At 44.1% G+C, this 25,770-nt stretch overlaps 1 protein-coding gene across 1 annotated transcript; it reads left to right on the top strand.

Moving 5' to 3' along the window:
• The first annotated feature begins 550 nt into the window (after positions 1 to 550).
• foxk1 (forkhead box K1) lies at positions 551 to 25,208 on the top strand. Its single transcript, XM_079499203.1, has 9 exons — positions 551 to 1,172; positions 4,188 to 4,397; positions 13,535 to 13,736; positions 14,653 to 14,799; positions 16,592 to 16,785; positions 17,480 to 17,652; positions 19,023 to 19,310; positions 20,486 to 20,641; positions 20,943 to 25,208. Exons 1-9 carry the CDS (start codon positions 595 to 597, stop codon positions 21,182 to 21,184), a joined length of 2,190 nt encoding a protein of 729 aa, XP_079355329.1. The 5' UTR covers positions 551 to 594; the 3' UTR covers positions 21,185 to 25,208.
• Positions 25,209 to 25,770: the final 562 nt, after the last annotated feature.

Genomic DNA, 25,770 nt, shown 5'->3' with positions numbered 1-25,770 from the left:
AAAAAAAAAGAATAGCACTTATGGTATTTTTTTTATTCTGGACTTTCACCTAATCACTTCAGCCCATTCAAAAATAGCCAAATTACTATAAAAATAAATAAATAATACAAATAAATATATATTTTATTCTGGACTTTAACCTGGAGCACTTGTAATATCACTATATTTTTAAAAAATAAAATAGTAGGCCCTACCTTTTCCACCACTGCTAATAGGCCTATGAAGCCTGTTTGGCAGGTGTCCACCCATTATTTGGCAGACCAAATTATTTTTTTTCCAAGATAAAAAAGGGCTAGCCTGCAATCGGTCAGCTATTTGGAGGTCAATGGGTTCATTTTCAATTTAAGTACACTGTACACAAACTACACATTATATATTGTCATTTTCCTCTTCCTGGAAATGCAATTCGTGGGAGCTTGCGCGGAACATAAATTCCACACACTTTCTTTTTACACCCTCGTCACCCTGTAAACTTGACAGTGTGACAACAAACTTGGAAGTTGAAGTTGAGTTCATGTTACCGTTACTAACTGGGCCAAGCACAGAGTCCCGTCCAGTTCCCCACGTCCGCATCTTCACAGCTGCCCAGAATCCATGTTGTGTTCCTCGAGCCACGGAGCACGAGCACTACTGTGGCCCAAAGTAACAACTCTCTCACGTTGCACGAGCCCTCTGTGTGTGTTGACCCCCCCTCCTCCCCTGACACAAAACAACATGGCAGATTACCGGGACGACACCGGGGCTCGAGCCCTGCTGGCCCTCCAGTCCGCCCCGTGCAGCCCCGTGCGGGTCTCGCACGGCTACCACCACCAGGGAGGCATGGTGCTCTCCACCTCCATCGGCGGAGGAGTGATATCGGCGGCCCGGGACGGCGCGATGCGCCGCCTCGCGTCACCCCCGCAGCAGGCCCTGGCCCGGCTGGAGGGCCGGGACTTCGAGTTCGTCATGCGCCAAAGGACGGTGACGGTGGGCCGCAACTCGTCGCACGGTTCCGTGGACATCAACATGGGCCACTCGAGCTTCATCTCGCGGCGGCACCTGCAGATAACGTACGGCGACGTGGACGAGAGCGCCCGCGGCGGCTTCTCGCTGCGGTGCCTGGGGAAGAACGGCGTGTTCGTGGACGGCGTGTTCCAGCGGAGGGGCGCTCCGCCGCTGCTGCTGCCCCGAGAGTGAGTTCATTCAGTGGGGAGGAACACCCCGACACAGACCTCCCGTTAGCATGTTAGCATAGCACGTTAGCATGCTTGCCTGGCTAGTAATGAGCCTAGATTTGGCTAACTAGCCACAGGGCTAATTCTCCTATTACTCAAACGTTAGTATGTTAGCTTAGCACGATAGAATGCGGAGGGAGAATTAGCTCTGTAGCTACATAGCTAATTCTCATAGAAACTCAAAGTCGATGCTAATACTAGCCGCTAGTAGCTGCATAGCATATCTTTTGGCCTGCTACATTCATTCTAACACGCCTTAGCTAAAGGAGTGGTTTATATTATGCCGTGCGACGGTGTTGCTCGCGTTGAAAATTCGAAATTAGCAGATCTAAAATAAGATGTTAAATCCGCTTCTTTTCGACAAGGGACGTCATGACAAACTGTTAAATCAGGCGTTTTGTTAACTTTGCAAGTTACATGGGGAAAGGGTGCAGGCTTCAAAGTTTGCAAGTTTCGGAGTTTTACATTACTTGCGCGAAAACGTTTTAGTCACACATTGAAGGCCAACTGACGATGCTAAAATGTAAACAAATGCGTCAAAAGCAGCGACAACAGCAGCATGCATCATGATTGATTCCTATAGTATCTCCGTGGAAAGGAACACATGCGTGGTTTATGTATTTGCTGGTATTGGGAGGTTTGTTTACGTTGGTGATGTGTAAACAGTGGAGTACAACACACCTATATTTTGTTCAGGCTACATAGCCTGTCAAAAATAAAGTGCATATTTATTTCCCGTCTACAAGCTAAACACTCGAATGAAGACTGTATGTGACTTTAACTTGTTCCGTTTTTTCGAGTGTCGAGCTCAAACCATAGCATGTTGTTTTTATAATTATTGTTTTGACATGGGATATGTTGTAATGTGTGTAACCCGAGTGTCGCATTACGTTCACATTGTTTAACATGACGCCAGTGGCGTTTTTACGTCGCCAGTGTAAACAACATCCCTGTGACAGCTGTATGCATGATCAGATAGGGGCATTTATTATGCCACCTCTCTCACAAAGACAGCACCCAAGACTGTGTTGTTTACGCAGTGCTTCAATTCATCAGAGACTTTGACATGCTATTGATTGATTGGCATAGTGCGCGCGCGCGTGCGTGTTTGTGTGTATATACTGCTCCAAGGGGCAGTGCCCTTGCGTCATCTGATTGGCTGTCAAGTCTTGTTTGTGGGTGTGTCAAGCTGCAATCGGGAAGTATAATCTGACATCCTCATACCAGAGGGCCACATGGAGTAAACACAAGAGCTCAGACACATCATTTATTTGTATATGCTATTGTACGATGGTGATATCTACTGCTGTACGACACAGTAGGTCAGGTTTAAGCAGAGACAGTAAACATTTCTTTATGAAGCCTTTAGGGTTCCTTGACTACAGGGTTGATCTGTGGTATCTGAGGTAATTAGTGACTGCTCGGCCTCTGATGGCTGGATAATTAGGCCAGTAGTGTGGCCTCGGCCTGGTTTAGTTTAGGTTGGACTGGGTAGGGTAGGTGATTCATTCCACCCTATTTTAAGATGAAAAGAGTGTTCGAAGAGTTTTTGAAGAGCCAGTGTTTGAATTGGTCAAACTAACGGAATAGAATACATGTTCACTGCATCTTCCATAAAACCCCAATGGTCTGAGAAATTTCATAAAAGCAAAGGTTAAAGCCTCGATCTGTGATTACTTGTCTTCAACAGGCTGTATGTAGACCAATACATTCTAATAAACAAAATGATCCATCAGTCATGAGATTTTATTTAGCTTTATTATATGGAGTATTGTATAAAGATTTTTTTTTAAACTCCTGTCAGGTGAGAACCATAAGATTTACCATAATTCAGTGAATGTTTAAATTTATATCTTTAATTTAGGGTGTGAAGTGAGGGGCGCTCTTATCTTACAACATCGAGGACAAAACAAACATTAAACTCTGTCCATTGTCAATGGCGTTTTAATGTTTGTATAAGGAAAAACAAACATTAAACCTGTATATAGGAGGGACTAGCGTGGCAGCGCCCCTCAAATAAGATTATGGGCTATCACGGTAGGCTGTTACTTTAATTGATCTGACTTTGGAGAGGTAATTGCAGTAATTAACCTTTTGTGACTACAAAATACACACTAAAATAAGTCAAATATGATCCATTTTCTTTTATTGTGTTTACAACATGATTTAGAAACACAGGAAACGGGGCCTGATCCCCAAACTTTAGATCGTATCTGACTGACTGTGTAACTAACTGTCTGGCTGCTTGGAGCTGTCTAAGCTCAACATATCCTCTTGGATTACAGTAATACACTGTATATTATTCCATTGTGAGTGTAATAACAGTGTCACATAAACATTGCATTCAACATTGAGGATTTTACTCTGTAGTTTTACATTTTGTCTGTCTGCCTTATTCATGTCGGGCCAATACTCGGCTGTAGACAGTCCCCATCTATTTCTGTCTGCCCACATCATCTAATGTTGTCTGTAGAAACACACGTACATTCCACAGTTCATCATTCATTATGCTTAAAACAAAGAGTAGCTGTGAGAGTATTATCATTTTATGAACTAAGACCTTCCTATCAGCAGTATTCCAAGGTTTTATTCGTTGCATCCAAATATCAGCTACACACGAGAGTAAATTATTTTTGTTTTAGGTTCTTGGTAATTGTAGCAACAATAACAAAAGAGAGAATTATCAGTTGCAGACAAGTTGTTCTTTTCTCAAATGGTTTGTTTATGTTTATCAAATGTCTCACTCTACTCTTGTGTGTGTGTGTGTGTGTGTGTGTGTGTCCTATCCCTTCTCTCTGCTGTCTGTTCATATCTTTTTCACCTTTTTTCCTTTTCTACCTCTTAACCCCCGTTCTCCCGAATCCCATTTATCCTCCCCCTCCTCCTCTCCATCCATTAACCACTCCATCTCTGTCTCTCTCTTCCCACTCGCTGCTGCTTCTTGTGTGTCTCCGCCTGCCCCTCTCTCCCCAGGTGTGTGTTTCGATTCCCCAGCACCGTCATAAAGATCCAGTTCATGTCGCTGCTGGAGCCAGAGGAGCAGCGAGAGGAGGAGCAGCCCTCGCCGCCACCTCGCCCACTTTTCCCTCAATTCTCACCCCTCAAAATCAGCATTCCCACCATGCACGAAGAACACCTCAGGCCCTTCAGTCCGCCTCTGCACTCGCCCACGGGCACCATCAGGTGAGGTGTAGCACAAACACACGCAAGTTAGTTCTACGCACACCACTTGCACACATGCGTACATCACATAAACTAGCCCAAAAGCAACAACATAAGCTGCTTGTTATCAATAGTGCTCACGGATCAAGCATGATCAAACATGATAAAAAAACAACTGTTGTTTTTTCAAGAGTTATGCCCAAAATAGGGACGCCAGGTTGAAAATGGTTAACTCCCCGTCTTGGGATTATGAAACCATCCATAAGTGTTTCTGGCAGTGTGGTAGCTTTGGTGAAAATAGTTGCTGACTATTGACTTAATTTTTATGCTATTGTGTGATGGTGATCTACCAGAAGATCTACAAGATCACTAGGCAAAGTGCTGTACAGACACTATCGGTCAGGTTTAAGCAGAGATAGTAAACATTTCTTTATGAAGCCTTTAGGGTAAAAATGGACCTACACCACTTTATCACCTTGTAATATTTGCATTCTGTGTGCTTGACACAAACAGCAATTTGAAATTAATGCTAAATAATTGCACAAAATAATCGCTCCTTGTGTGAAGGACCGACCTGAGGACGATTCTACAAATCCCTTCTAAATCAGTAGTTCTTAAAACTTTTCTTAATTAAAATGTATTCAAGACACTAACTCTATCTCTACCGCTCGCTGTTACCATAAACCCCAGCTCCAGGGGCCAGTATACATGCTCACTTTAATAAGACAGTGTTTGCCCGCCCCCCACAGCCCACACACTGTTGCTACACATACTACCGCAGCATTGGAACACTCACACACTCCTTACCTCTCGTCAGAAGCGTTTACATGGCGCCAGCGTTGCGGTAAAAATACACAAATTAAATCTGAAATGTGGATGGCAGAAAATCCACCAAGGACAGCGATCTTAGAACCAGAGTTATGACAGTTTGAAAATCCTCTCTTCCACTGTTCTGCACTGTGAATATATTTCCAATCCCATAGTTGGAACGGTGGGGCGTTGCTATGGGAACCGGATCAATGTTAAAGGCTTCCGTAGGCATCAACCATTACATAGACGGAGTCTACGTTGGGGTACGTATGTATATATATATATATATATATATATATATATATATATATATATATATACTTGGTATATGACGCCACCTAGCGTCGACTTACGTATATATACGTACCTGGGAAAAATAGAGTTAAACATGAACATGTAACAGTTCAAAAATAGCATATGTACAAGCTTGCATCATGGCACAAAGTGACTCACGGTGAGCTTGTAGATCTGCTATTTTCAAATAGCTAAAGCCCAAACCTCACCAATGATTCGCCATGCATCTCCTTGCAACATGCAACTACTTGCAAACATTGACACGCATGCTTTCAAAGCATACTAGCACTGCATAGTATGCTTTAATTAGTTCTGACTAGTTAAGGAAGTATAGATGGGACATCTGTTTCCATATTTCCATGTTCACACTACATTCTTCATGATGTTTATTGCTATGGATATGGATTGCTATGCAATGATGCATCGGTGTCCTGTAAGTCCATGTGTGCTGGGGGGCACCTTTGGTGCACGGCAACAAATCAATTTAAATCAAATCAAAAGAGACTAGAACCAAAGCATCTTCATTTCAAACACCTGCTTGAGATAGCTAATGCAATGCAACCATATGTACTAGTAGTTCATTGTGTTGTTTTGTCAAAGCTAAGTTATCGTCTGGTTTTTAATACATCTTGAAGCGTGGTGGGCAAATTTTGACAAGCCGATTCTAACCTAAGGTTTCTGAAAATCTTCAAATTCTTATTCAAAACTTAAAACAAATATGTTGCTACATGTATAACAACAATGAATGAGACACAGAGGTAGCTCCCGGATTGAAAGTTATAACAACGTATAGGTTACACCTGGTCTAAATGGGTTGGAAAGGATTGAAGAAAAGAGTTGATTCAACTCCGTTCAGTAGCATTGACTTGATTCTGGAGAGGATGTACGATACACCAGAAAGAATGGTCCCATGACTGGAAATAATGTTCTTTAGATTGAAAATAATTCTCTGCTTTCTGGTGTTTTTTGTTCAAAAACAAGCCACATTCAACTGCCCATAACTATGGAAAGGATTATCACGGCGGCACAGTACTTTCCCCCGACTCTACAAGACTGCTGCGTCTTTCAAAGCGATCGGCTGGTGGATCGTTGTGAAGAATAATATTCTATGATTTTTCAAAGGTTGGTAAACGCCCGGATTGGCTGGCAAGGGCAGCTATAGACAATGTTTTAACTCTGGCAGTCAAATGGGTAAAGGTGTTAGTGTTACCACATGTAACATGTACTTATTGACCTCTCCAGCCATGTTGGTCATTGGAGTGTTGACTTGTCATTAGCCCGATTTTGTATCACCACAAGGTAAATGCTTGTCCATTTTGTCAGGGAAGCACAGGCTCAGTTGTGAGTCAAATTGCTCTGTGTGAAGGCTGGATGTGGCCTCTGGAGAATGGCTGAGAGATGGACATGTCACTGTTGTAAGAGCTTTATAGATGAAGCGCACAAATGGTTTTGTTCATCACTGAAATACAGTACATTAACCACACAAGGCCTATTTTACTACTTAATAATTGTATGATGGTGTTGAGCTGTAAAAACAATAGCAGATACAGGTACGCTATGTTTGCAATCTATTGCCTATAATAACCACGGCCAAAATAGGGACGCCAGGCTGAAAGTCCTCTTTAACCCATTAAAACTGGGAAAGCATTTGTGTCATTTTAGATTTTTGCATTGGCTATTCTAAAATAGTAGAAGTACAAGCTCACCGCTTGTACATCTATTATTTTTGAAAGAAAACCCTTTAAGTGTGTGAGAATTACTGATTTTAGAGGGCATTCTTTATAGAATCAGCCTCAGGTCATCATAATGAGTTAAAGTCTTGGGCTTATGAAACCGCGCAGGTGTTTCTGTGTCAGTGTGGTAGCGTTTTGTGGAAATGCTGTTCCTCCTACTGTGTGTATGTGTGTTCTGCTGCCTTCTCTTCTCCGTCCTGTGCTGCCGCATGCATGCAGCACATGTTGCTGTGTGTCTGTCTGTCTAGCAAGCAAGCATGAATGAGAAACGTGGTCGGTGTGTGCGCCCTCTGGTGGCTTTGATCCTCCAGTATGCAGCAGTCCACCAATGTGAGCTTGTGTACACACACCTTATATGGAAGGGCTGCAGCTTGCAGCCGTGTGATTGGCTCTAGGGCAGATTGTTTTGCCTGCAGACCTTTTTTCTTTTTTCTTTTTCTTTTCCGTCCAGTTGTGGCTTCCTTTCGAGAGCCCCTGACACCTCCCCCTCGCCCTTCAACCCCTACTCTCACACATGCACAGAGACATGCACGTACTCACTCGCTTGCACACACACACACACACACACACACACACTGTCCACCACTTAACTGTGGCCTTTTTCGGGCAGACTCTGATGACACTTTAAGCAACAGTGCCCACATATACACAAAGGAGGTGTGATGTATGTACACACACACACACACACACACACACACACACACACACACACACACACACACACACACACACACGGATGCTCAAATCAATAACACAGGGTCACATGGTGACATTTGGAGTCACTTGTCTTGTTGGACAAGTTAATTGTGGTTACATTAACACTTGTCCCTGTAACCTCTCATATGAAGAAAGATTGCCCAGCTACTGAAGTATGAGTTATCAAGGCAGTGTGTTTGTGTAATGTAATATAATATGGGACAGAGTGACGGTCGTAAAAATTTCGTTGTGTGTTTTGGGCATAAATGTGTCGTGTTTTAATTGTGAGATGTATTGTCTGCCTTTCACCACTCTACCATGTGTGTGTGGTAGAGACACACACACACACACTCTCTCTCTCTCTCACCCACAACTATGATTCACTGATGCCAAAGGCAAATCAAAACACACGTACTCGCTCGCCCAGAAACCACTGTTTACTTTAGAAGAAGCAGCCGGTGTGTGCGTGTGTTTGTGTATGTGTGCGTTATGTAATGTGTTATTATTACTGTGCAGTTGTGTTCTCAGTCAACGTGGCTCCTACAGATAAAACCTAGTTAATAATTAGCCCGCATTGTGTATCCGTGTGTTTGTGTGTGTGTGTGTGTGTAGTAGAGGGTGAACGTTCAGTTTATGTACTTAGTTAGTTACTGCGAGAGTGAGGTCTAGCCAACACAAACTCAGGATACCTGGATCGCTGCCCTCCATACTATACAGCGGTGGCGGTGGCTCAGGGGTAGAGTGGCTGGATGGTAACCGTGAGGTTGCCAGTTCGAACCCGGGCTCCCCCAGAGTTGGTGTCGAAGTGTCCTTGAGCAAGACACTGAACCCCAAATTGCTCCCGATGTGCTAGTTTGTGCCTTGCATGGTTTCCGCTGCCATCGGTGTATGAATGTGTGTGTGTGTGAATGGGTGAATGTAATGCACAATCTCTGTAAAGCGCCTTGGATAAAGGCGCTATATAAATGCACCATTTACCATTTATCTAACATCAGGTTCTTGAGCTCTTCAGTGTTGTTGCACCGCAGTATGTCTACTTAGGTGGTACGCTTATTTCCCCTCCTGGCTTTGCCCTGGGTTGGCTCCCATAGAGTCAATTAACTTGCCTCAAGTTCTGGGTGGCTGATGCAGTGCCCTGCTAGCCTCATTCTTCTCTCTCTGACTTTGTCTGTGACCCGTGGTAGGTCCCCATAGAGGTCCACATTTCTGATGTGGTCTGTCCATGTGACACCTAGAGCCATTCGTAGCATTCTTGTGTAGACTCCATCCAGGGCTCTTTCCTGTTGTACTGTGAGGGTCCAATGTCTCAGCCCCATACAGCAGTACTGACTCCACAGTAGCTCATCATTTTTCGACACGGTCGAGATCATGGATTTCACAATCCATTGTCATCCCAGTTCCTGCTTACTGACGCATGTGTCCCTAGCGATGACATCAGGGAACGACAGTTTTTCTACCTCTGGTCTGCTTTGAGGCAGGAGTCCAGAGAAGAAGGGAAGATATAACCTCATTCATGTCGGCTCTGTAGCAGTTGCCGGCAAACTGTGTTCTTCTGGATCGGACTAGTGAAGAAACACAGGGAAGGTTGACGTATATTAGAGGTCGATGGGTGGCACTTCCAAGAGAGATTTTGCGCTCATTAGAAGGCGGGTGTAGCCGTTTCGCTAATTTATTTGAAATTGTCCATGCCATAGAGTAGAATCGGCTCAACGGTCGTCCTGAATATCTTTACTTTGAACATCTTACTAAGCTGGGATGACCAGATCTTATGCATGTCATTGCAGGCTGACCAGGCCATACCCTTCCTAGTTTGAAAGTCCTTTTGGGAAGAATATATATATGAACCCAAATACTTGTAGTCATCAACCTGTTTCAGAGGAGTGTTAAGTATTTTTATAATGTGGTTATTGTTGGATTTGCATATATTTACGTATTCAGTTTTCGTCTCGTGGGGATAAAGACCAACACAGTTGGAGGCCTGCTCAAGAGACGGAAGGAGTGTCTGAGCGTATTCCAATGATTGACTGATAAGCGTGATGTTATCAGCAAAGTCGGTGTTTAGCAGGATGACGAGAGCTTCTCCTAGGGTTTAGTTGGTAGCCCTTATCATTGATAGTATCAACTGACATACGAAGAACATAATCAACAACAATAATAAATAGAAACGGGGCAAGTGTGTCGCCTTGGAGTATGCCAGCAAGGATGGGAATGATGGTGTTTCTCCGTCGGGAGTAAGGATGGTCGCTGAGGTATTTGTATATAGAACTTTTATGGCATTGATCATTTTGTCGGGGATACCATATTTAAGAATTTCACACTAGCTATGAACTATCATAGCTAGTCCCATGTCTGATTTCCACACTCTCCTCATCCCATGCAAGGCTTTCCAGGCAAGTGCTCTCCGAATTTTGAGATGGGGGGGGCCGCAGCAAAATACATAGCGCTTTCGAGATTGTTTTTAAGTGGTATAGTCCAGAAAAGGTTGGGAACCCATGTTTTAAAACCCTGTCAGGTCACCATGGTTACGCTACATAATCGTTCTCAGCTAAAGTGATCGGTGGGAGGGCTTTAATGATGTAGGTATTCAAATGATTGCAGGCCCCTTGGTGAGAAAGCGCTCTCGAGAGTCAACACAACATGTCTGAATATTTACTACTGTGACGGACAGTTGAGGAGAGAAAACAATAGTACATTTCCAAATGCACAACTATTCATAGAAGACTACAGTTCTTGTGACCTAGACAGACACTCGATTCAATTGTATGTTATCATGTCACATGATGGCTGATTACAGGCTATTCGGGTAAGGTTCTCACCAGACATTTTTGTGTAAAATATAGATGTGGATTGGCAGTCAGCAAAGCAGCACCTACTTTACAATGCCTAACAAATTATCTGGTCAAGGTGTATGCTCATTTGAGTTGTAATATAAGCCAGATCGATTTTTGATCAGTCATATATTCTTTCAGTTTGTCATGTTACACATTATCCACGACTTGTGACAGCAAGGAAGAAAGGCAGAGATGTAGGCTAAATGAAGAAAGGCAGAGATGGAGGCTAAAATGAAGAAAGGCAGAGATGGAGGCTAAAATGAAGAAAGGCAGAGATGTAGGCTAAATGAAGAAAGGCAGAGATGGAGGCTAAAATGAAGAAAGGCAGAGATGTAGGCTAAAATGAAGAAAGGCAGAGATGGAGGCTAAAATGAAGAAAGGCAGAGATGGAGGCTAAAAGAAGAAAGGCAGAGATGGAGGCTAAAATGAAGAAAGGCAGAGATGTAGGCTAAAATGAAGAAAGGCAGAGATGGAGGCTAAGGAAGAAAGGCAGATGTAGGCTAAAATGAAGAAAGGCAGAGATGGAGGCTAAAATGAAGAAAGGCAGAGATGGAGGCTAAAAGAAGAAAGGCAGAGATGGAGGCTAAAATGAAGAAAGGCAGAGATGTAGGCTAAAATGAAGAAAGGCAGAGATGTAGGCTAAAATGAAGAAAGGCAGAGATGGAGGCTAAGGAAGAAAGGCAGATGTAGGCTAAAATGAAGAAAGGCAAAGATGGAGGCTAAGGAAGAAAGGCAGAGATGTAGGCTAAATGAAGAAAGGCAGAGATGGAGGCTAAATGAAGAAAGGCAGAGATGGAGGCTAAAATGAAGAAAGGCAGAGATGGAGGCTAAATGAAGAAAGGCCGAGATGGAGGCTAAAATGAAGAAAGGCAGAGATGTAGGCTAAAATGAAGAAAGGCAGAGATGTAGGCTAAAAGAAGAAAGGCAGAGATGGAGGCTAAATGAAGAAAGGCAGAGATGGAGGCTAAAAGAAGAAAGGCAGAGATGGAGGCTAAAATGAAGAAAGGCAGAGATGTAGGCTAAAAGAAGAAAGGCAGAGATGTAGGCTAAAAGAAGAAAGGCAGAGATGGAGGCTAAAATGAAGAAAGGCAGAGATGTAGGCTAAAATGAAGAAAGGCAGAGATGGAGGCTAAGGAAGAAAGGCAGATGTAGGCTAAAATGAAGAAAGGCAGAGATGTAGGCTAAGGAAGAAAGGCAGAGATGTAGGCTAAATGAAGAAAGGCAGAGATGGAGGCTAAAATGAAGAAAGGCAGAGATGGAGGCTAAAATGAAGAAATGCAGAGATGGAGGCTAAATGAAGAAAGGCCGAGATGTAGGCTAAAATGAAGAAAGGCAGAGATGTAGGCTAAGGAAAATGGTAAATGGTAAATGGTGCATTTATATAGCGCCTTTATCCAAGGCGCTTTACATAGATTGTGCATTACATTCACCCATTCACACACACATTCATACACCGATTGCAGCGGAAGCCATGCAAGGTACCAACCAGCACATCGGGAGCAATTTGGGGTTCAGTGTCTTGCCCAAGGACACTTCGACATGTAGACAGGAGGAGCCGGGATTCGAACCGCCGACCCATGGATCATTGGACGACCTGCTCTACCTCCTGAGCCACAGTCGCCACAAGGAAGAAAGGCAGAGATGGAGGCTAAATGAACAAAGGCCGAGATGTAGGCTAAATGAAGAAAGGCCGAGATGTAGGCTAAATGAAGAAAGGCCGAGATGTAGGCTAAATGAAGAAAGGCAGAGATGGAGGCTAAATGAAGAAAGGCCGAGATGTAGGCTAAAATGAAGAAAGGCCGAGATGTAGGCTAACATGAAGAAAGGCAGAGATGGAGGCTAACATGAAGAAAGGCAGAGATGGAGGCTAAAATGAAGAAAGGCAGAGATGGAGGCTAAAATGAAGAAAGGCAGAGATGGAGGCTAAAATGAAGAAAGGCAGAGATGGAGGCTAAAATGAAGAAAGGCAGAGATGGAGGCTAAATGAAGAAAGGCAGAGATGGAGGCTAAAATGAAGAAAGGCAGAGATGGAGGCTAAAATGAAGAAAGGCAGAGATGTAGGCTAAATGAAGAAAGGCAGAGATGTAGGCTAAAATTAAGAAAGGCAGAGATGGAGGCTAAAATGAAGAAAGGCAGAGATGTAGGCTAAAATGGTGACCTGGACCACCTCATTCTCCTATCTTTTGACTACACTCTAATCAGATGTTGTAGTTTTGATGCTGGCATCAAAACTAACCACAGCCCTCTCAAAATCGCAGAAATGTAGCGTTTGATTGCCAGACAGTTTTGAGTGGTGCCGCCGCTCCATTACGCAGCTATGTGTGTCCTTATGTGTACGTGTCTGTCCACACACGGACAGCTGCAACATCTAAAGTGGCCAGTAGAGTACAGCACAGTGTACACTACAGTACGAGTATTGTAGACTTATGCAATGATTTATATGTTGTGTCCTGTAAGTCCCTGTGGGCTGGGAACCTTTGGTGCATGACACAGAAATATAGGAATCTATCAAAGAAGAAAAATCACACCCGTGTGAAGTGAGTGGTGCAACTCCATGTGGAGGTCCCTGGAACTTCCAGACCCACAGGAACGTGCCCAGGGTGCCGGCCCGGTTCCGGCGAGCCGCCCCGCGTCCGAAACGGTTGAGAAATGACCCCAGGGGTACCTCTACTATAGGAGACTGGTTCATGCTGTCTGCAGCATTACGTATGTGGACTTGATATTGCAACAAAAAAGGTTTAGCCATCAGCTGTATGTTCTGAACATGGTCTCCTGTCCTCCTCTGTCTGCACAGTGTTCCTAACTCCTGCCCTGCCAGTCCACGAGGGGCGGGGTCTTCAGGATACCACCGCTACGGGCGCAACGTAACCTCTGACCTCCAATTAGCAGCCGAGTATGCATCCAAGGCAGTTTCCGAGCAACGGCGAGCTGTCGCCGAGCAACGGGGGGGAGGAGCCGACGGGCGAGGGGACCTGACCGGTGGGGACAGTCCCAAGGTAAATATCCACTTATAGGGCAAGACCACTTGACACTGGTAGAGGTTTGGGTTGTGTAGTTACCTTGCCATGATGTAACCCCAAAGGTGGACAAATCAAAAAAAGGTTGCTCCATTGATTAGAAATTGAGTGTTTAATATCAAAACAGAAGTTTTGATATTAAGTAAAGAACGTTACTGACATGCTACAAGAGTCTCTGAGAGCCGTTTCAGTGTACATGAGGTAAAGTATATTTTGAATATTATTATTATTTTAATACATTTTTGATTTCTTGTCCACCTTTGGAATTTGTCATGGCAATGAACATCAAAACCTTACTGTCCCTGATGTCGTTATTGGCTCTCAGACCCCAGTGTAAATGTACTGTGTAGCCCACCATGTTGTTTACATGTTAACACTCCCATCGCCCAGGACGAAGTTCTTTGTCCTTTCTATTAGTAACGCCTGACGCCCAGGACGAAGTATTGTCCAAAAGACGAAGTTTATTGATATGAGAACGGATCGCATGGCTTTATAGCCCAGGAGCGCCTGTTGGGCAATCCTCGGTGACGCGCAAGAGTGAGACGTCATCGAAAAACTCCCTCCCCTGTTTAGCTGATGAAAACGAAAATCTTAAAACGTTCATAACTCGCGATCTAAATCATCCCGTCTAATTATGAAAAAATATCCTGTGTTAGACGGCGCTCCGCGGTCCAGTCGCTAGTCACGATATATTTATTCTTGTCTCCCGTTGTTGTCGATCGACTCTAGAGTGGTGTGGCTATTGTTAGCTGCTACACACACCATCAACATCAACAACTTCCGCCGGTCCGTCCGGAAAAGGGGTCCGTGTTTATAAATCGACTGGGCGCTATAATGTAATGGATTAAATAACCCCGGGCAATTAAAGTGTTAACATTGTTGTCATGTCTTCCAGGATGAGTCCAAGCCACCCTACTCCTACGCGCAGCTGATAGTCCAGGCCATCTCCTCGGCCCCAGACAGGCAGCTGACACTAAGTGGCATCTACTCCCATATCACCAAACACTACCCTTATTATCGCACCGCTGACAAGGGCTGGCAGGTACGTACGGTCATCTGACTTAGCTTGTGCAGGCACCTGCCTGCATAGTAAAATTAATAATAAAATGTTATTTTTTTAATTCAAGATTCTTTGGAAATAGCAATGCGTGTGTTTATAAGGTTTAATGTGGGGCGGCAGTGGCTCAGGAGGTAGAGCGGACGTCTTGGAATCCGAAGGTTCCAGGTTTCGTTTCCCGGCTCTCCTGGCAAAGTGTCGAAGTGTCCTTGAGCAAGACACTGAACCCCTAATTGCTCCAGATGAGCAGGTCGGTGCCTTGCATGGTGTCCTCCGCTATCAGTGTGAATGTGAAGTACATTGTAATGTAAAGCACTGTGGACAAAAGCGCTATATAAATGCAGTCCATTTAAACAGATTTTTGAGGGGCCCTAGCCCCTCATATATTCAGCTATAGTGTAGATTTTTGTTTTACACAAACATTAAATTCCCATTGACAATGAATGGATAATTTACATCATATGTAGACGAGCAAATCCACTATTTTGTCCTACACAAAGATTCCCATTGACAATGAATGGATGATGTATGATAAGAGCGCCCCTCACTTCACACGGGTGTGATTTTTATGCTTTGTTTTTCTGGGGGACCCCCTGGAACCTCCTCACAGACCCCTGGGGGTCCACGGATCCCACATTTAGATCCATTGGTCTGGGGTCTGCAGCAAAAGTGGTTGAAATAGCAAATCTTCAAGCTCAGTGCATCATTTCATGCCACGCTGCGAGCTTGTGAATCTGCTTTTTTTTTCATTTCATTTTTGAAAAATATGAAACATTTGAATTTAACAAAAACCTCAGACCAGTCTGAAGCGAGTGGTGCAACAGCCCCCCCTATAGACGCCTTATCAGACGACGTCACACTGATAAGAAACAGCATGCGCGCGCATAAAGGCAGCAGAAGAACACCACCTCTCATAAGATGCAATGGAAAAGTTCTAACTGCACTCACATGTAAAAAATGCCCCATCAAACTTTCAGATGCTGTTTTTCTCCCAGTGTGGAGGAAGAATGATTAGGATTTTTATTGTGATCTCTCACCCTTGAAATATATAATCCTTGGTTTCTGTTGTGTTTGAACAATAATAGCAATTCAAAACAGTTGTCCTCAAAACCATACTTCCAGTCGCTGTCATAAGAACGGGAGGTGCGCTCATGAACATGGCAGCAGAGCCTATTTGTGCACGGCTGCACGCGCACCTGCAGTCCATCAAGTATAATTTATGCTTCGTCCCGCGATGGTGTCTCGCACGCAGACCTCTACGCTCACAACAGTCGCATCTGCGATGCGATGTGAGCTTGTATATCAGATGTTCTCTGTGCGCAATACTTTTGGGCTTTCAAGTATAAATGTCTCCTAGGGTGCATCTCACTAGCCAACTTGCAAGAGGAGGTTGAATGGACTGAAACCAGTGCTCCCCAAAACAACAGGTTTGAAGATCTGTTGGGAATTGATTACATGAAACAGTCACCCGTGCGCCCAGTCCCAATGTTTGTAAACAAATAATTGGTCTATAGGTACTCTAAACATCGGGACATAGTCACATAGATTAGGACATAGGTTGGGACATAGGGACATTGCTGTTCCTTGGAGTGGTTGCACCACTCAAAAATCTTCTTCTGGAGGTCCCTGGCACAAAACCTTTTCAGATGGAGGTTCCATGGCCAAATACATTACCCGTATCAATTTGGGGGTCCTTGGCACGAAAACGTTTGAGAACCACTGTTGGTTGGTGTTCACTAGAATTGTTCTGTCCTAACCCTCTCCTCTGGCCGTCCAGAATTCGATCCGACACAACCTGTCTCTGAACCGCTACTTCCTGAAAGTGGCGCGCTCTCAGGACGAGCCTGGCAAAGGCAGCTTCTGGCGCGTGGACTCGGCCTCCGAGAGCAAGCTGGTGGAGCAGGCCTTCAGGAAGAGGAGACAGAGAGGCGTGGCTTGCTTCAGGACGCCCTTTGGACCCCTCTCTTCCAGGTAGCGCTTCTAAATCAAACACACCAACGAACACACGTGCGCACACACAGTCTGGCCTTGTTTTGACTCGGTTTAACCCTCTTATCTCTGCTTCTCCTCGCGGCTGACATGGGATTGGATAGAACAAAGTAAGTGGGATTTGTAGACCATCTTTATTAGCGCTGCACGATATTAGGAAAACATCTGATATGCTATAACCAGTGTTGGGTAACGTTACTTTTAGAAGTAACTTGTTACATTATTATTTTTTAAACCCCTCTGCGAGGATGTTTGATCAACATAAAATCAAAGATTGCAGCTACAGGACCAACTTCTACAAGTGTCTCATTACACTAAAAGGAATATACATTTGTACACTCAAATGTGTAAGGGTTCATTTGGAACCCCTTCAAGGAACCTGGATGCTCCCTGGACCCCACTTTGAGACCCACTGTCCTAAATATGTTTAAATTACTCACTGGTAGCGGATCGGTACTCGGTATCGATAGACCGGTCCGCAAGTTATGGGTACCGGAATTGTTGTAGAGAACAAAATAATTGTATCGGTGCATCTCTACTAGTGTAGGCTTTGTCTGTGTTACGTTATGTTGCTTCTGTGAGCAGGATTGTTTTGTTTAGTGTCACTCGTTTACCATTAAATCGCTTTTCTCTCTTTGCTTCTGTCCCCTCCTTGTCCCTTTCCGCTGCATTCCAGGAGTGCCCCGGCGTCCCCTACCCACCAGGGCCTTCTGTCTCCCCCCTCCAGTGGCCTGCAGACCCCAGAGTGTTTGAGTCGAGAGGGCTCACCGGTCCCCCACGACCACCACGAGCTGCTGGCTCATAAGCTGGCCTCCGTACCGGAGTACCGCTACTCCCAGAGTGCCCCAGGTGAGAGCACGCACATGCATGTGCAAAGTCGCACAGTAATTGGAAGAGTGTGGCAATTTTGTTCACTATAAACCTCTCATCTCCATATTTGAATAAATTAGTGTCCCCTACTTGATCATACAGGTGTTGCACAAGGGCATGAAAAGTACCGGATCCACAAGCTCGGAAAGTAGCGCGAAGCGACACGTTTTGAGCTTTTAGGTCCGCTGCTTTTGCAATGTTTTGAATTTGAATCCTTAAAAAGTAAAAAGTTTTCCGTCCGACAGACGATATATTTTTGTGTTATCCAACCACAACAACCACAATCACACTTGCTACAATCCAGAATTTCTCTGGGAGCATGGGAGATCTGTTTGCCAGCACATGGCCAATCGCAACCATGGACAATACCATTGGCAGCAGAGTGGCGTATTTCACCTATGAAGAGCAAACTATAATAAAATGAACAATTGCAACACATTTGCAAGGCTAAATCACCACAGTTGCAGCTGCCAAATGCAGGAAGGCTAGCTGTCCAAAAGACTCAAGACTGTGTAAATACATAAGTTAATAGCTTTTAATACCACTGCTAGTAATAATTTATAGACGTGCATATCCCAATGTCCAATAAAATGTCTTCCGTTTAGAGGACGATTTAATGTACATCTTGAGCAGCACAGCCTCTTCCTTAGAGCACAAGTATCTCTGACTAAGTGTGTGCATTACATTAAATTAACACTCCCATCGCCCAGGACGAAGTACTTTGTCCTTTCTATTAGTAACGCCCGACACCCAGGACGAAGTATTGTCCAAAAGACGAAGATTATTGATATGAGAACGGATCGCATGGCTCTATAGCCCAGGCGCGCCTCCTGGGCAATCCTCGGTGACGCGCAAGAGTGAGACGTCATCGAAGAACTCCCTCCTCTGTTTAGCTGATGAAAACGAAAATCTTAAAACGCTCATAACTCGCGATCTAAATCATCCCGTCTTTTTATGAAAAAAGATCCTGTTAGACGGCGCTCCGCTGTCCAGTCGCTAGTATCGATAGATTTATTATTATCTCCCGTTGTTGTCGATCGAGTGGTGTGGCTATTGTTAGCTGCTACACACACATCAACAACTTCCGCCGGTCCGTCCGGAAAAGGGGTCCGTGTTTATAAATCGAATGGGAGCTATAATGTAATGGATTAAATAACCCCGGGCAATTAAAGTGTTAACAGGTTGCTGTTTTCTAATGGCAAGTTTGACCATTTGAAGTTGCAGAACCCAGCATTACAAGAGTGTCACAGTTATCACACCCCCTCAAGGACCTTTTCAGGGGGTCCCCAGACCCCACTTAGAGATCCACTGCATTTAAACGTCTTTAAACGGTTATCTCCGTCCACCAGGCTCTCCGGTCAGAGGCTCTCCGATCAGTGCTCACCCCGTCATCATGGCTGCACCCTCTCACCATCCCACGCAGCTGACTTCAGGCCTGGGGAAAGCCCTGGCCTTCCTCCCCAGCGGTGGCGGCCAAGCCCTCCACCTGCTCCAGAGCCCCCAGCCGCAGACCGTCACCATGGTGAGGGTGGTCACCAGCGTCCCGACCCCCATAAACCCCGCCAACGGGTACACTACTGCCTGCACTATCGGCTTAGGCCAGCAGGGGGGAGTGGAGAGCAGCAGTGATCTCAGAGGTGTGTATTGCAGTGGTTCAAACCCTTTTTTCTGGATGCTTCAAAATAGATTAGAATAGCGTAGAGTTTGAACATGTGGATGTGTTTGTCTATGTTGGTTTTGACAGCAAATTTAGATTTCGTTTTAGTCATAGTCTTTTGAATAAAATTCCATTTAGTTTTAGTTATCTGAAAAGTTTTTGTGTAGTTTTAGTCAACTAAATATAAGATTTTAGTCGACTAAATCTGCAGTTGATTTAGTCAACTGAAAAGCATTTATATGCAAAAAATTACACATGCATCCATAAATCACGGTTTACAACGTGTCATGCTACGACACGTTGTGAGCTTGTAGATTGGCTATTTTTGGAGAGTGACACTTGCACACACAACCAAGCATAAAATTACTTCTCCACTAGTCGCCTCCCTAACATTTTAGTCTAGTTTTTATTTGTTGACAGTATATTTAGCCATATTTTTAAGGCCTATTCATACTCTGTAGTTAGTAAAATAAAAACGGAGAGATTTGTGTTCGGATGAGCGGTGAGTCGCTTACCACCGCGGCATGATGTCATGTTGTAGTTTCCGGTGGTCACCTCATCACCTAAAACTGGAGTATGACCAGGCCTTAACACTGGTGTGTGTGGTTGTTTCTGACTAGGCCTTAACACTGGTGTGTGTGGTTGTTTCTGACTAGGCCTTAACACTGGTGTGTGTGGTTGTTTCTGACTAGGCCTTAACACTGGTGTGTGTGTGGTTGTTTCTGACTAGGCCTTAACACTGGTGTGTGTGTGGTTGTTTCTGACTAGGCCTTAACACTGGTGTGTGTGTGGATGTTTCTGACTAGGCCTTAACACTGGTGTGTGTGTGGTTGTTTCTGACTAGGCCTTAACACTGGTGTGTGTGTGGTTGTTTCTGACTAGGCCTTAACACTGGTGTGTGTGTGGATGTTTCTGACTAGGCCTTAACACTGGTGTGTGTGTGGATGTTCATGACTAGGCCTTAACACTGGTGTGTGTGTGTGGATGTTCATGACTAGGCCTTAACACTGGTGTGTGTGTGTGGATGTTCATGACTAGGCCTTAACACTGGTGTGTGTGTGGTTGTTTCTGACTAGGCCTTAACACTGGTGTGTGTGTGGATGTTTCTGACTAGGCCTTAACACTGGTGTGTGTGTGTGGTTGTTTCCCGTGCAGAGGTGCATCAGATTCAGAACAGGGAGAGAGTGATCCAGATGGTGGAAGGGGCGGTGCAGGGTGGCGGCATGGCCCTGGGTCTCCACCAGCTTCCTGTTCGTACCGTCACCCAGAACGGCAAACACGCTGTCGCCACCAGCCTGCCCAACACCTACAGTGAGTGGTCGTTAACATTAAAAATGTTCATGTATTTTCAATTTAAAATGGATAAATAGTGGAATTAGCAGATATACAAGCTTGAAACATGACGGCTATTTCCACTCGGCTAATTCCACTATTCAATACATACAGTAATTCAAATTTGTATGTTATTTGTCCTATCTGCCTCATTTGTATGACAATTAATCATCAACTTAAATGTTGTAATCGTGACAGCCCTATCTATTTATTCTTGTAGTTGTCTGACGCGAGTTACTGTTCATCAACATATTGGCTAATCTCTCTGTCTTCTGTGCAGCTCTGAGCAGTCCTCTGCAGATCCTGGCTGCTCAGGCCTCCAGCTCCCCTCCGGTGTTGCTGAGCAGGCCTCCCGCCACCGGGGGAGCCGACGAGCTGGGTGGCGAGCCTCAACCAAAGAGGATTAAAATGGAGGAGGAGGCGGCGATGGGCCCGGACTCAGCCCCCCCGCCTCAGGTCACACCTGCACAGCAGCCTGTCATCGTCGCCATGACCTCGCAAAGCCACGACCCCAGGAAGTGAAAACACCAGGAGCTCTGCTGACCCCCCGGGTGCCTCAGAGAAACACCTCGCCTTCTTTTTTTTTTTTTTTTTACTCTACACATTTGATACGGACTGCAGACACAACGCGGCCAAAAACGGAACTCCAGGCAGCCTTAATGGGGAGTTAGACTTGGTTGTGGTGCGTGCCAGTGTCGCTCGCCGAACATAGCCGATGTACAAGCTGACGCGTCGCACTGCAACAACCCATTGTGAGCTTGTAGATCTGCTGTTTCCAGTGCGTGACACGGCGCACAAGCCAGTGTAAATCAGCCATTTTCATTTCAACAGAAGGGAAATGCGGTTAGAAAACATCTGAGATTCGTGTTGTTGAAAATGAATTGAAATCTCTGAAAACTGATTATTATAATTTTTTTAAAGCAAATCTGACAGGATTTTGCCACTGTCTTTTTTTATGATGTTCTCCGTCATTCACAGACACGACACAGACCGGTAAGGACATTATATTCTTAATGGAGAATTTGAAACAACAGTCTTTGTCCATTGACGTTGCACTTAATCTCTGTGTATGGTGGAGGACGTTAACTTGGACTGGGAGATGCCCTCGCTACCTACTAGTTTAAATGGATTTAAACCCAGTTCTGTCAGTTTGTAAAGTCACTGATAGGCCAAAGAAGTCACCTGTCCATAATACCTCCCACTTTGACTCACTGCTGATTGCCTTGAGAGGGAAGGAACTCCAACTCAAATCAGATGGAGGGATTTAGGCTAGCGCTGCAGGGGGGCAGGGTGTAAGACCCATGTACTGAGTACTTTAGCATGGTCCTGGAGATGAGACCCATGTACTGAGTACTTTAGCATGGTCCTGGAGATGAGACTCACTCAATGTTTTTTAATGTGGGGAAGGAACAGTGTACAATGTGGGGGGTGGGGGAGGGGTCGAAGAAGTAATCCTGCAGGCGTCCTCCTTAAAGGTAGCTCTCCACCGCTGTAGTAAGTGTTGGAACTCGTCTATTGCCGAAAACCTGCTGTTGAAAGGCTGGTGGGTACACTGTTGTGTCGGGTCGCAAGTTGTAGGGAAGCGTTGAATACAGCCGGATAGCAGCGATCTTGTTGTTGAAAAAGTCAGTGTCAGCTCTCGGGTACATTCAGAAACTTTTTTTCACACCTTCCAACTGACCGACTGATCTTCCAACTTCATTCGACTGCCAGTCTGTAGTCATCTGTAGTAAGTCTTGGTTTGGTGGAGAGCCAACTTAAGAGCTCAAGAGTGGAGAATGTTTGTCGTAAGAACTGCCAGGACACCCAATCTCAGGATAGAAAAATCTCTTTAAAATAAAAAAGATATAAAATAAAAAAGTTGCCTTCTCACCTCGCACAAGGAAGAGGAGAGTGACAAGTGTTGAAATTCCCTGAAATCGACCAGGGAAAGTCCAGAGCCAGCAGTTTTCCACTCGGCTCCAGGTTGTTTTAACAGTGTAATGAAACTCCTCCGATATCACTGGCGACGTGAGGAGAGGTTAGAAAAGTGTGGTGAGCAATCGTGGAAATGGAGCTAACCTAATGTAGACAAACTGATTGTCCTTTTTTTGTTTTGTTTTTGTAGTTAGTAAACGGAAAGACAGAGCAGTGCGTGTACAGTTTATTTTTTGTTTTAGCTCAGAAAAGAAAGAAAGAAAAAAAAACACATTATTATGATCCTTAAAAGCCTTAAATGTTTCTTACCTTTTTTTTTTCAATGTTTAGTTTATTTTAACATTTTAGAGAGCGTTACCTTTTTAGAATGCTAACATTGCGTTTCTTTATAAGCGCACACAAAACTGCTACACACTACAAAGACCTCCGACAGATTTATTATCAGGGGAAGGGGTGGGACCAACTACACACAACCACATAAATCTGTTAGTATTTTTGTTTTTTGTTTTTCTGTATGGCACTCCCTCCATCCTTTTACCTATTCATTATTTCTTTCACGTTTTTGTCCTTAATTCCTGTCTCCGCGTGGCTCATACATACTACAGTTTTTGGTGATAGCTTATCACCGCGGTGTAGTTTTTAAAGGGTTGGAAAACTACACCATTACGTCAGTCGTGGTGATGATCAGCTATCACCACGGACACAGACCCATCTCTCTGTTTTTACTATCAGACAAGTCTTTTCACTCTGGAGCTATCACCCCGTTCACCGATTGGTCTAGAAGTTGGGTAAACCACAGGGAGGCGGGGTCAATCCTTAAGGACATCACCGCGAGTATGATGGCCAACTCTTATCACCGTTTTAGGTGTTAAGCTATCACCTAAAACGGTGATAACCTTTAACCAAAAACTGGAGTATGTATGAGCCTTTAAGCCGGATTTATGCTTAGCATGCATGCCCCGGAAAAAGAGCCAGTCTCCATGCTTGGATCAGCTATTTTGTTTTGGTGAGTGACACCAGTAGCACGCAGCCAAGTATAAAAATCAAGCCTTATTAATTTCTCTGCTTCCCATACCCTCCCTTGGTATTCAGTCTGTAGGCTGTGGTACAGCTAAGGTACAGACTACAGACCATGCACCTCGAAGTATTCATTAGGGATGCACCAATCGTGAAGGTTTAGGCCGTTATCGATGGTTTTCTATTTATTTTATTTTTTGTTATTTATTACCCCTCCCTTTTGTCCCAGGGTAACTAAGAAAAGCTTCATGAACTAACTTTTTAAAAGTATTTTCAGTGTTTTGAACGAGCACACATTCAATCATACAAATTCATGAAATAACCTTTTTAATGTCCACAATTTGTGTGAAAAATATCAGTTTCAAAGGTATTTTTTTTTCTTTTTCTTGCTATGCAACTACCTAGAAACATTGTCCACTGCCATCTGTGTGAATGTCGGCCATTAGCCGATGAATGCCGATATACAGTAACTGGGTGTATCCCTGGTTGGGTTGCCAACTGTGCCTTGAAATAAGGAATCGTCCCTTATTTTAAGAGTTCAAATAGCTCGTATATAATGTACATAATATACTATAGGCTAATACAAGTTGTTAACCACTTGCACCCTCTTCACTTGGTTAACTGGACCCGCTTTTATTCTCTCTAAACTAAATGTCTTTGCCAAAAATGGCCGATCTACAAGCTTTGTAGATCAGCTAATTTCTTTTGGCTGATATCCCCCCCAGAATGTGGATGCTGGGGTTCAAGTGGTTAATAATATAATATACAAAAACTGTACATATATATATATATATATATATATACAGTGAGATTTCATCTTTTTCTCAGGGCGTCCCTTAAACATTTCTTTTGAAATAAGAGATGCCCGACGGGGGATTGTTGGCAACCATTACTTACTTACTGTCTTTTATGCTGACTGGCATGTAGGCCAACCCTAATCCCTAGTTTATTGTCTCTGTCGGGTGGAAACCTCATATGTCAAAAACTGTTACTTTTCAGGATCAATAAAAAGAAAAGCATATGTAGCAGATCTACAAGCTCGAAGTCGAAACGTGTCGCTTCGCGACGCATTTTGAGTTTGCAGATCTGCCGCTTTTGTGTGATGCTGTAGTATGATCAAGTAGGTGTTAATTTACCAAAAAAAAGTTAAAACAGGAGACGGGATGTTTCTGCCCCGACGGAGACGATTTGTCTGCACTTTCATCTGCCTGCTCTTCTCCTGAACGTCTCTCAACCTCTTCTCTCACTCTGCCTTCTTCAGCACGTCTGCAATGTCCACCTCGTCTTCAATGTCAACCAATCAGTCACCAGTTACGGAATGTTTAATGGCCGTTTGTTGCACATGAATTGTAAAAATGAAACAAAAAAAATGCATAATGATTGTATGCTGCTCTTTCTATCTGCTAAATGACAAAGCTTTTGGAAGATTTTTTTGTTTTGTTTTCCTATTTTGCAAAAAGAAGAAAATAACTATTTTGCTATCTGCAAACAGCTGTCATCCAACCGTAAAAAAGAAGAAATAGAGAAATATAAATATGTATTTTTAAATGTTTTTTTTTTTTGTGATTTGTTAAAACAAAGTGTGTAGCACAAATTAAAATTCCTCATTGACTGTCTGGTGTCTTATGTGAATTGGAACTTCTCTTCCGGGCTGCTCGTCGTCATGAAAGGGGGCGGTACTGTGACGCTCTATTCTATAGTATGTTGTTTTTCACGGTTTTCAAAAAAACGTTAAACGAAATACTATAGTATGCCGTTTTTCATGGTTTCCGTCTCCGATGACATACTATAGTATTTTGAAAGTGTATAGTCCTTTCAAATTTGTGAAAATTATAGTGGGGGTCAATAGAAGATTTTGGCAGTGGTGGCCGAACGGTTTGCGGAGCGGTCTTGTTATCGGAAGGTGTCGCCAGTTCGTATCCCCGGACCGGCACGTTAAAATTACCACCGCTGAAGTGCCCTTGAGCAAGGCATTGAACCCTACCATGAAATGTTCTATGAGCAGGGTCTGGCTGTAAACAAGTTCGTCGAGCTTAGTCCATTCACCCTGGGTAAACAAAGAACTTAGCTTTACTTTGGCACGTCAAAAAATCTCTTTCACCTAGAAACTCCTCCTGGGGGTATGGATGTTCCGGGGACCCCCACACGGTAACTGTCATTTCTCGACCGTTTCG

This window comes from Electrona antarctica (assembly GCF_951216825.1).
Source record: "Electrona antarctica genome assembly, chromosome: 4".
Taxonomy (NCBI): Eukaryota; Metazoa; Chordata; class Actinopteri; order Myctophiformes; family Myctophidae; genus Electrona; species Electrona antarctica.
Note: the sequence above shows the minus strand (reverse complement) of the source record. Positions and strands in the feature narration are given on the sequence as shown.

Coding starts and splice junctions, on each gene's coding strand:
- foxk1 (XM_079499203.1), top strand. CDS start 595: ATGTTGTGTTCCTCGAGCCACGGAGCACGAGCACTACTGTGGCCCAAA. Junction 13,737..14,652: donor CCGGTGGGGACAGTCCCAAG/GTAAATATCCAC, acceptor CATGTCTTCCAG/GATGAGTCCAAGCCACCCTA. Junction 16,786..17,479: donor TTTGGACCCCTCTCTTCCAG/GTAGCGCTTCTA, acceptor GCTGCATTCCAG/GAGTGCCCCGGCGTCCCCTA.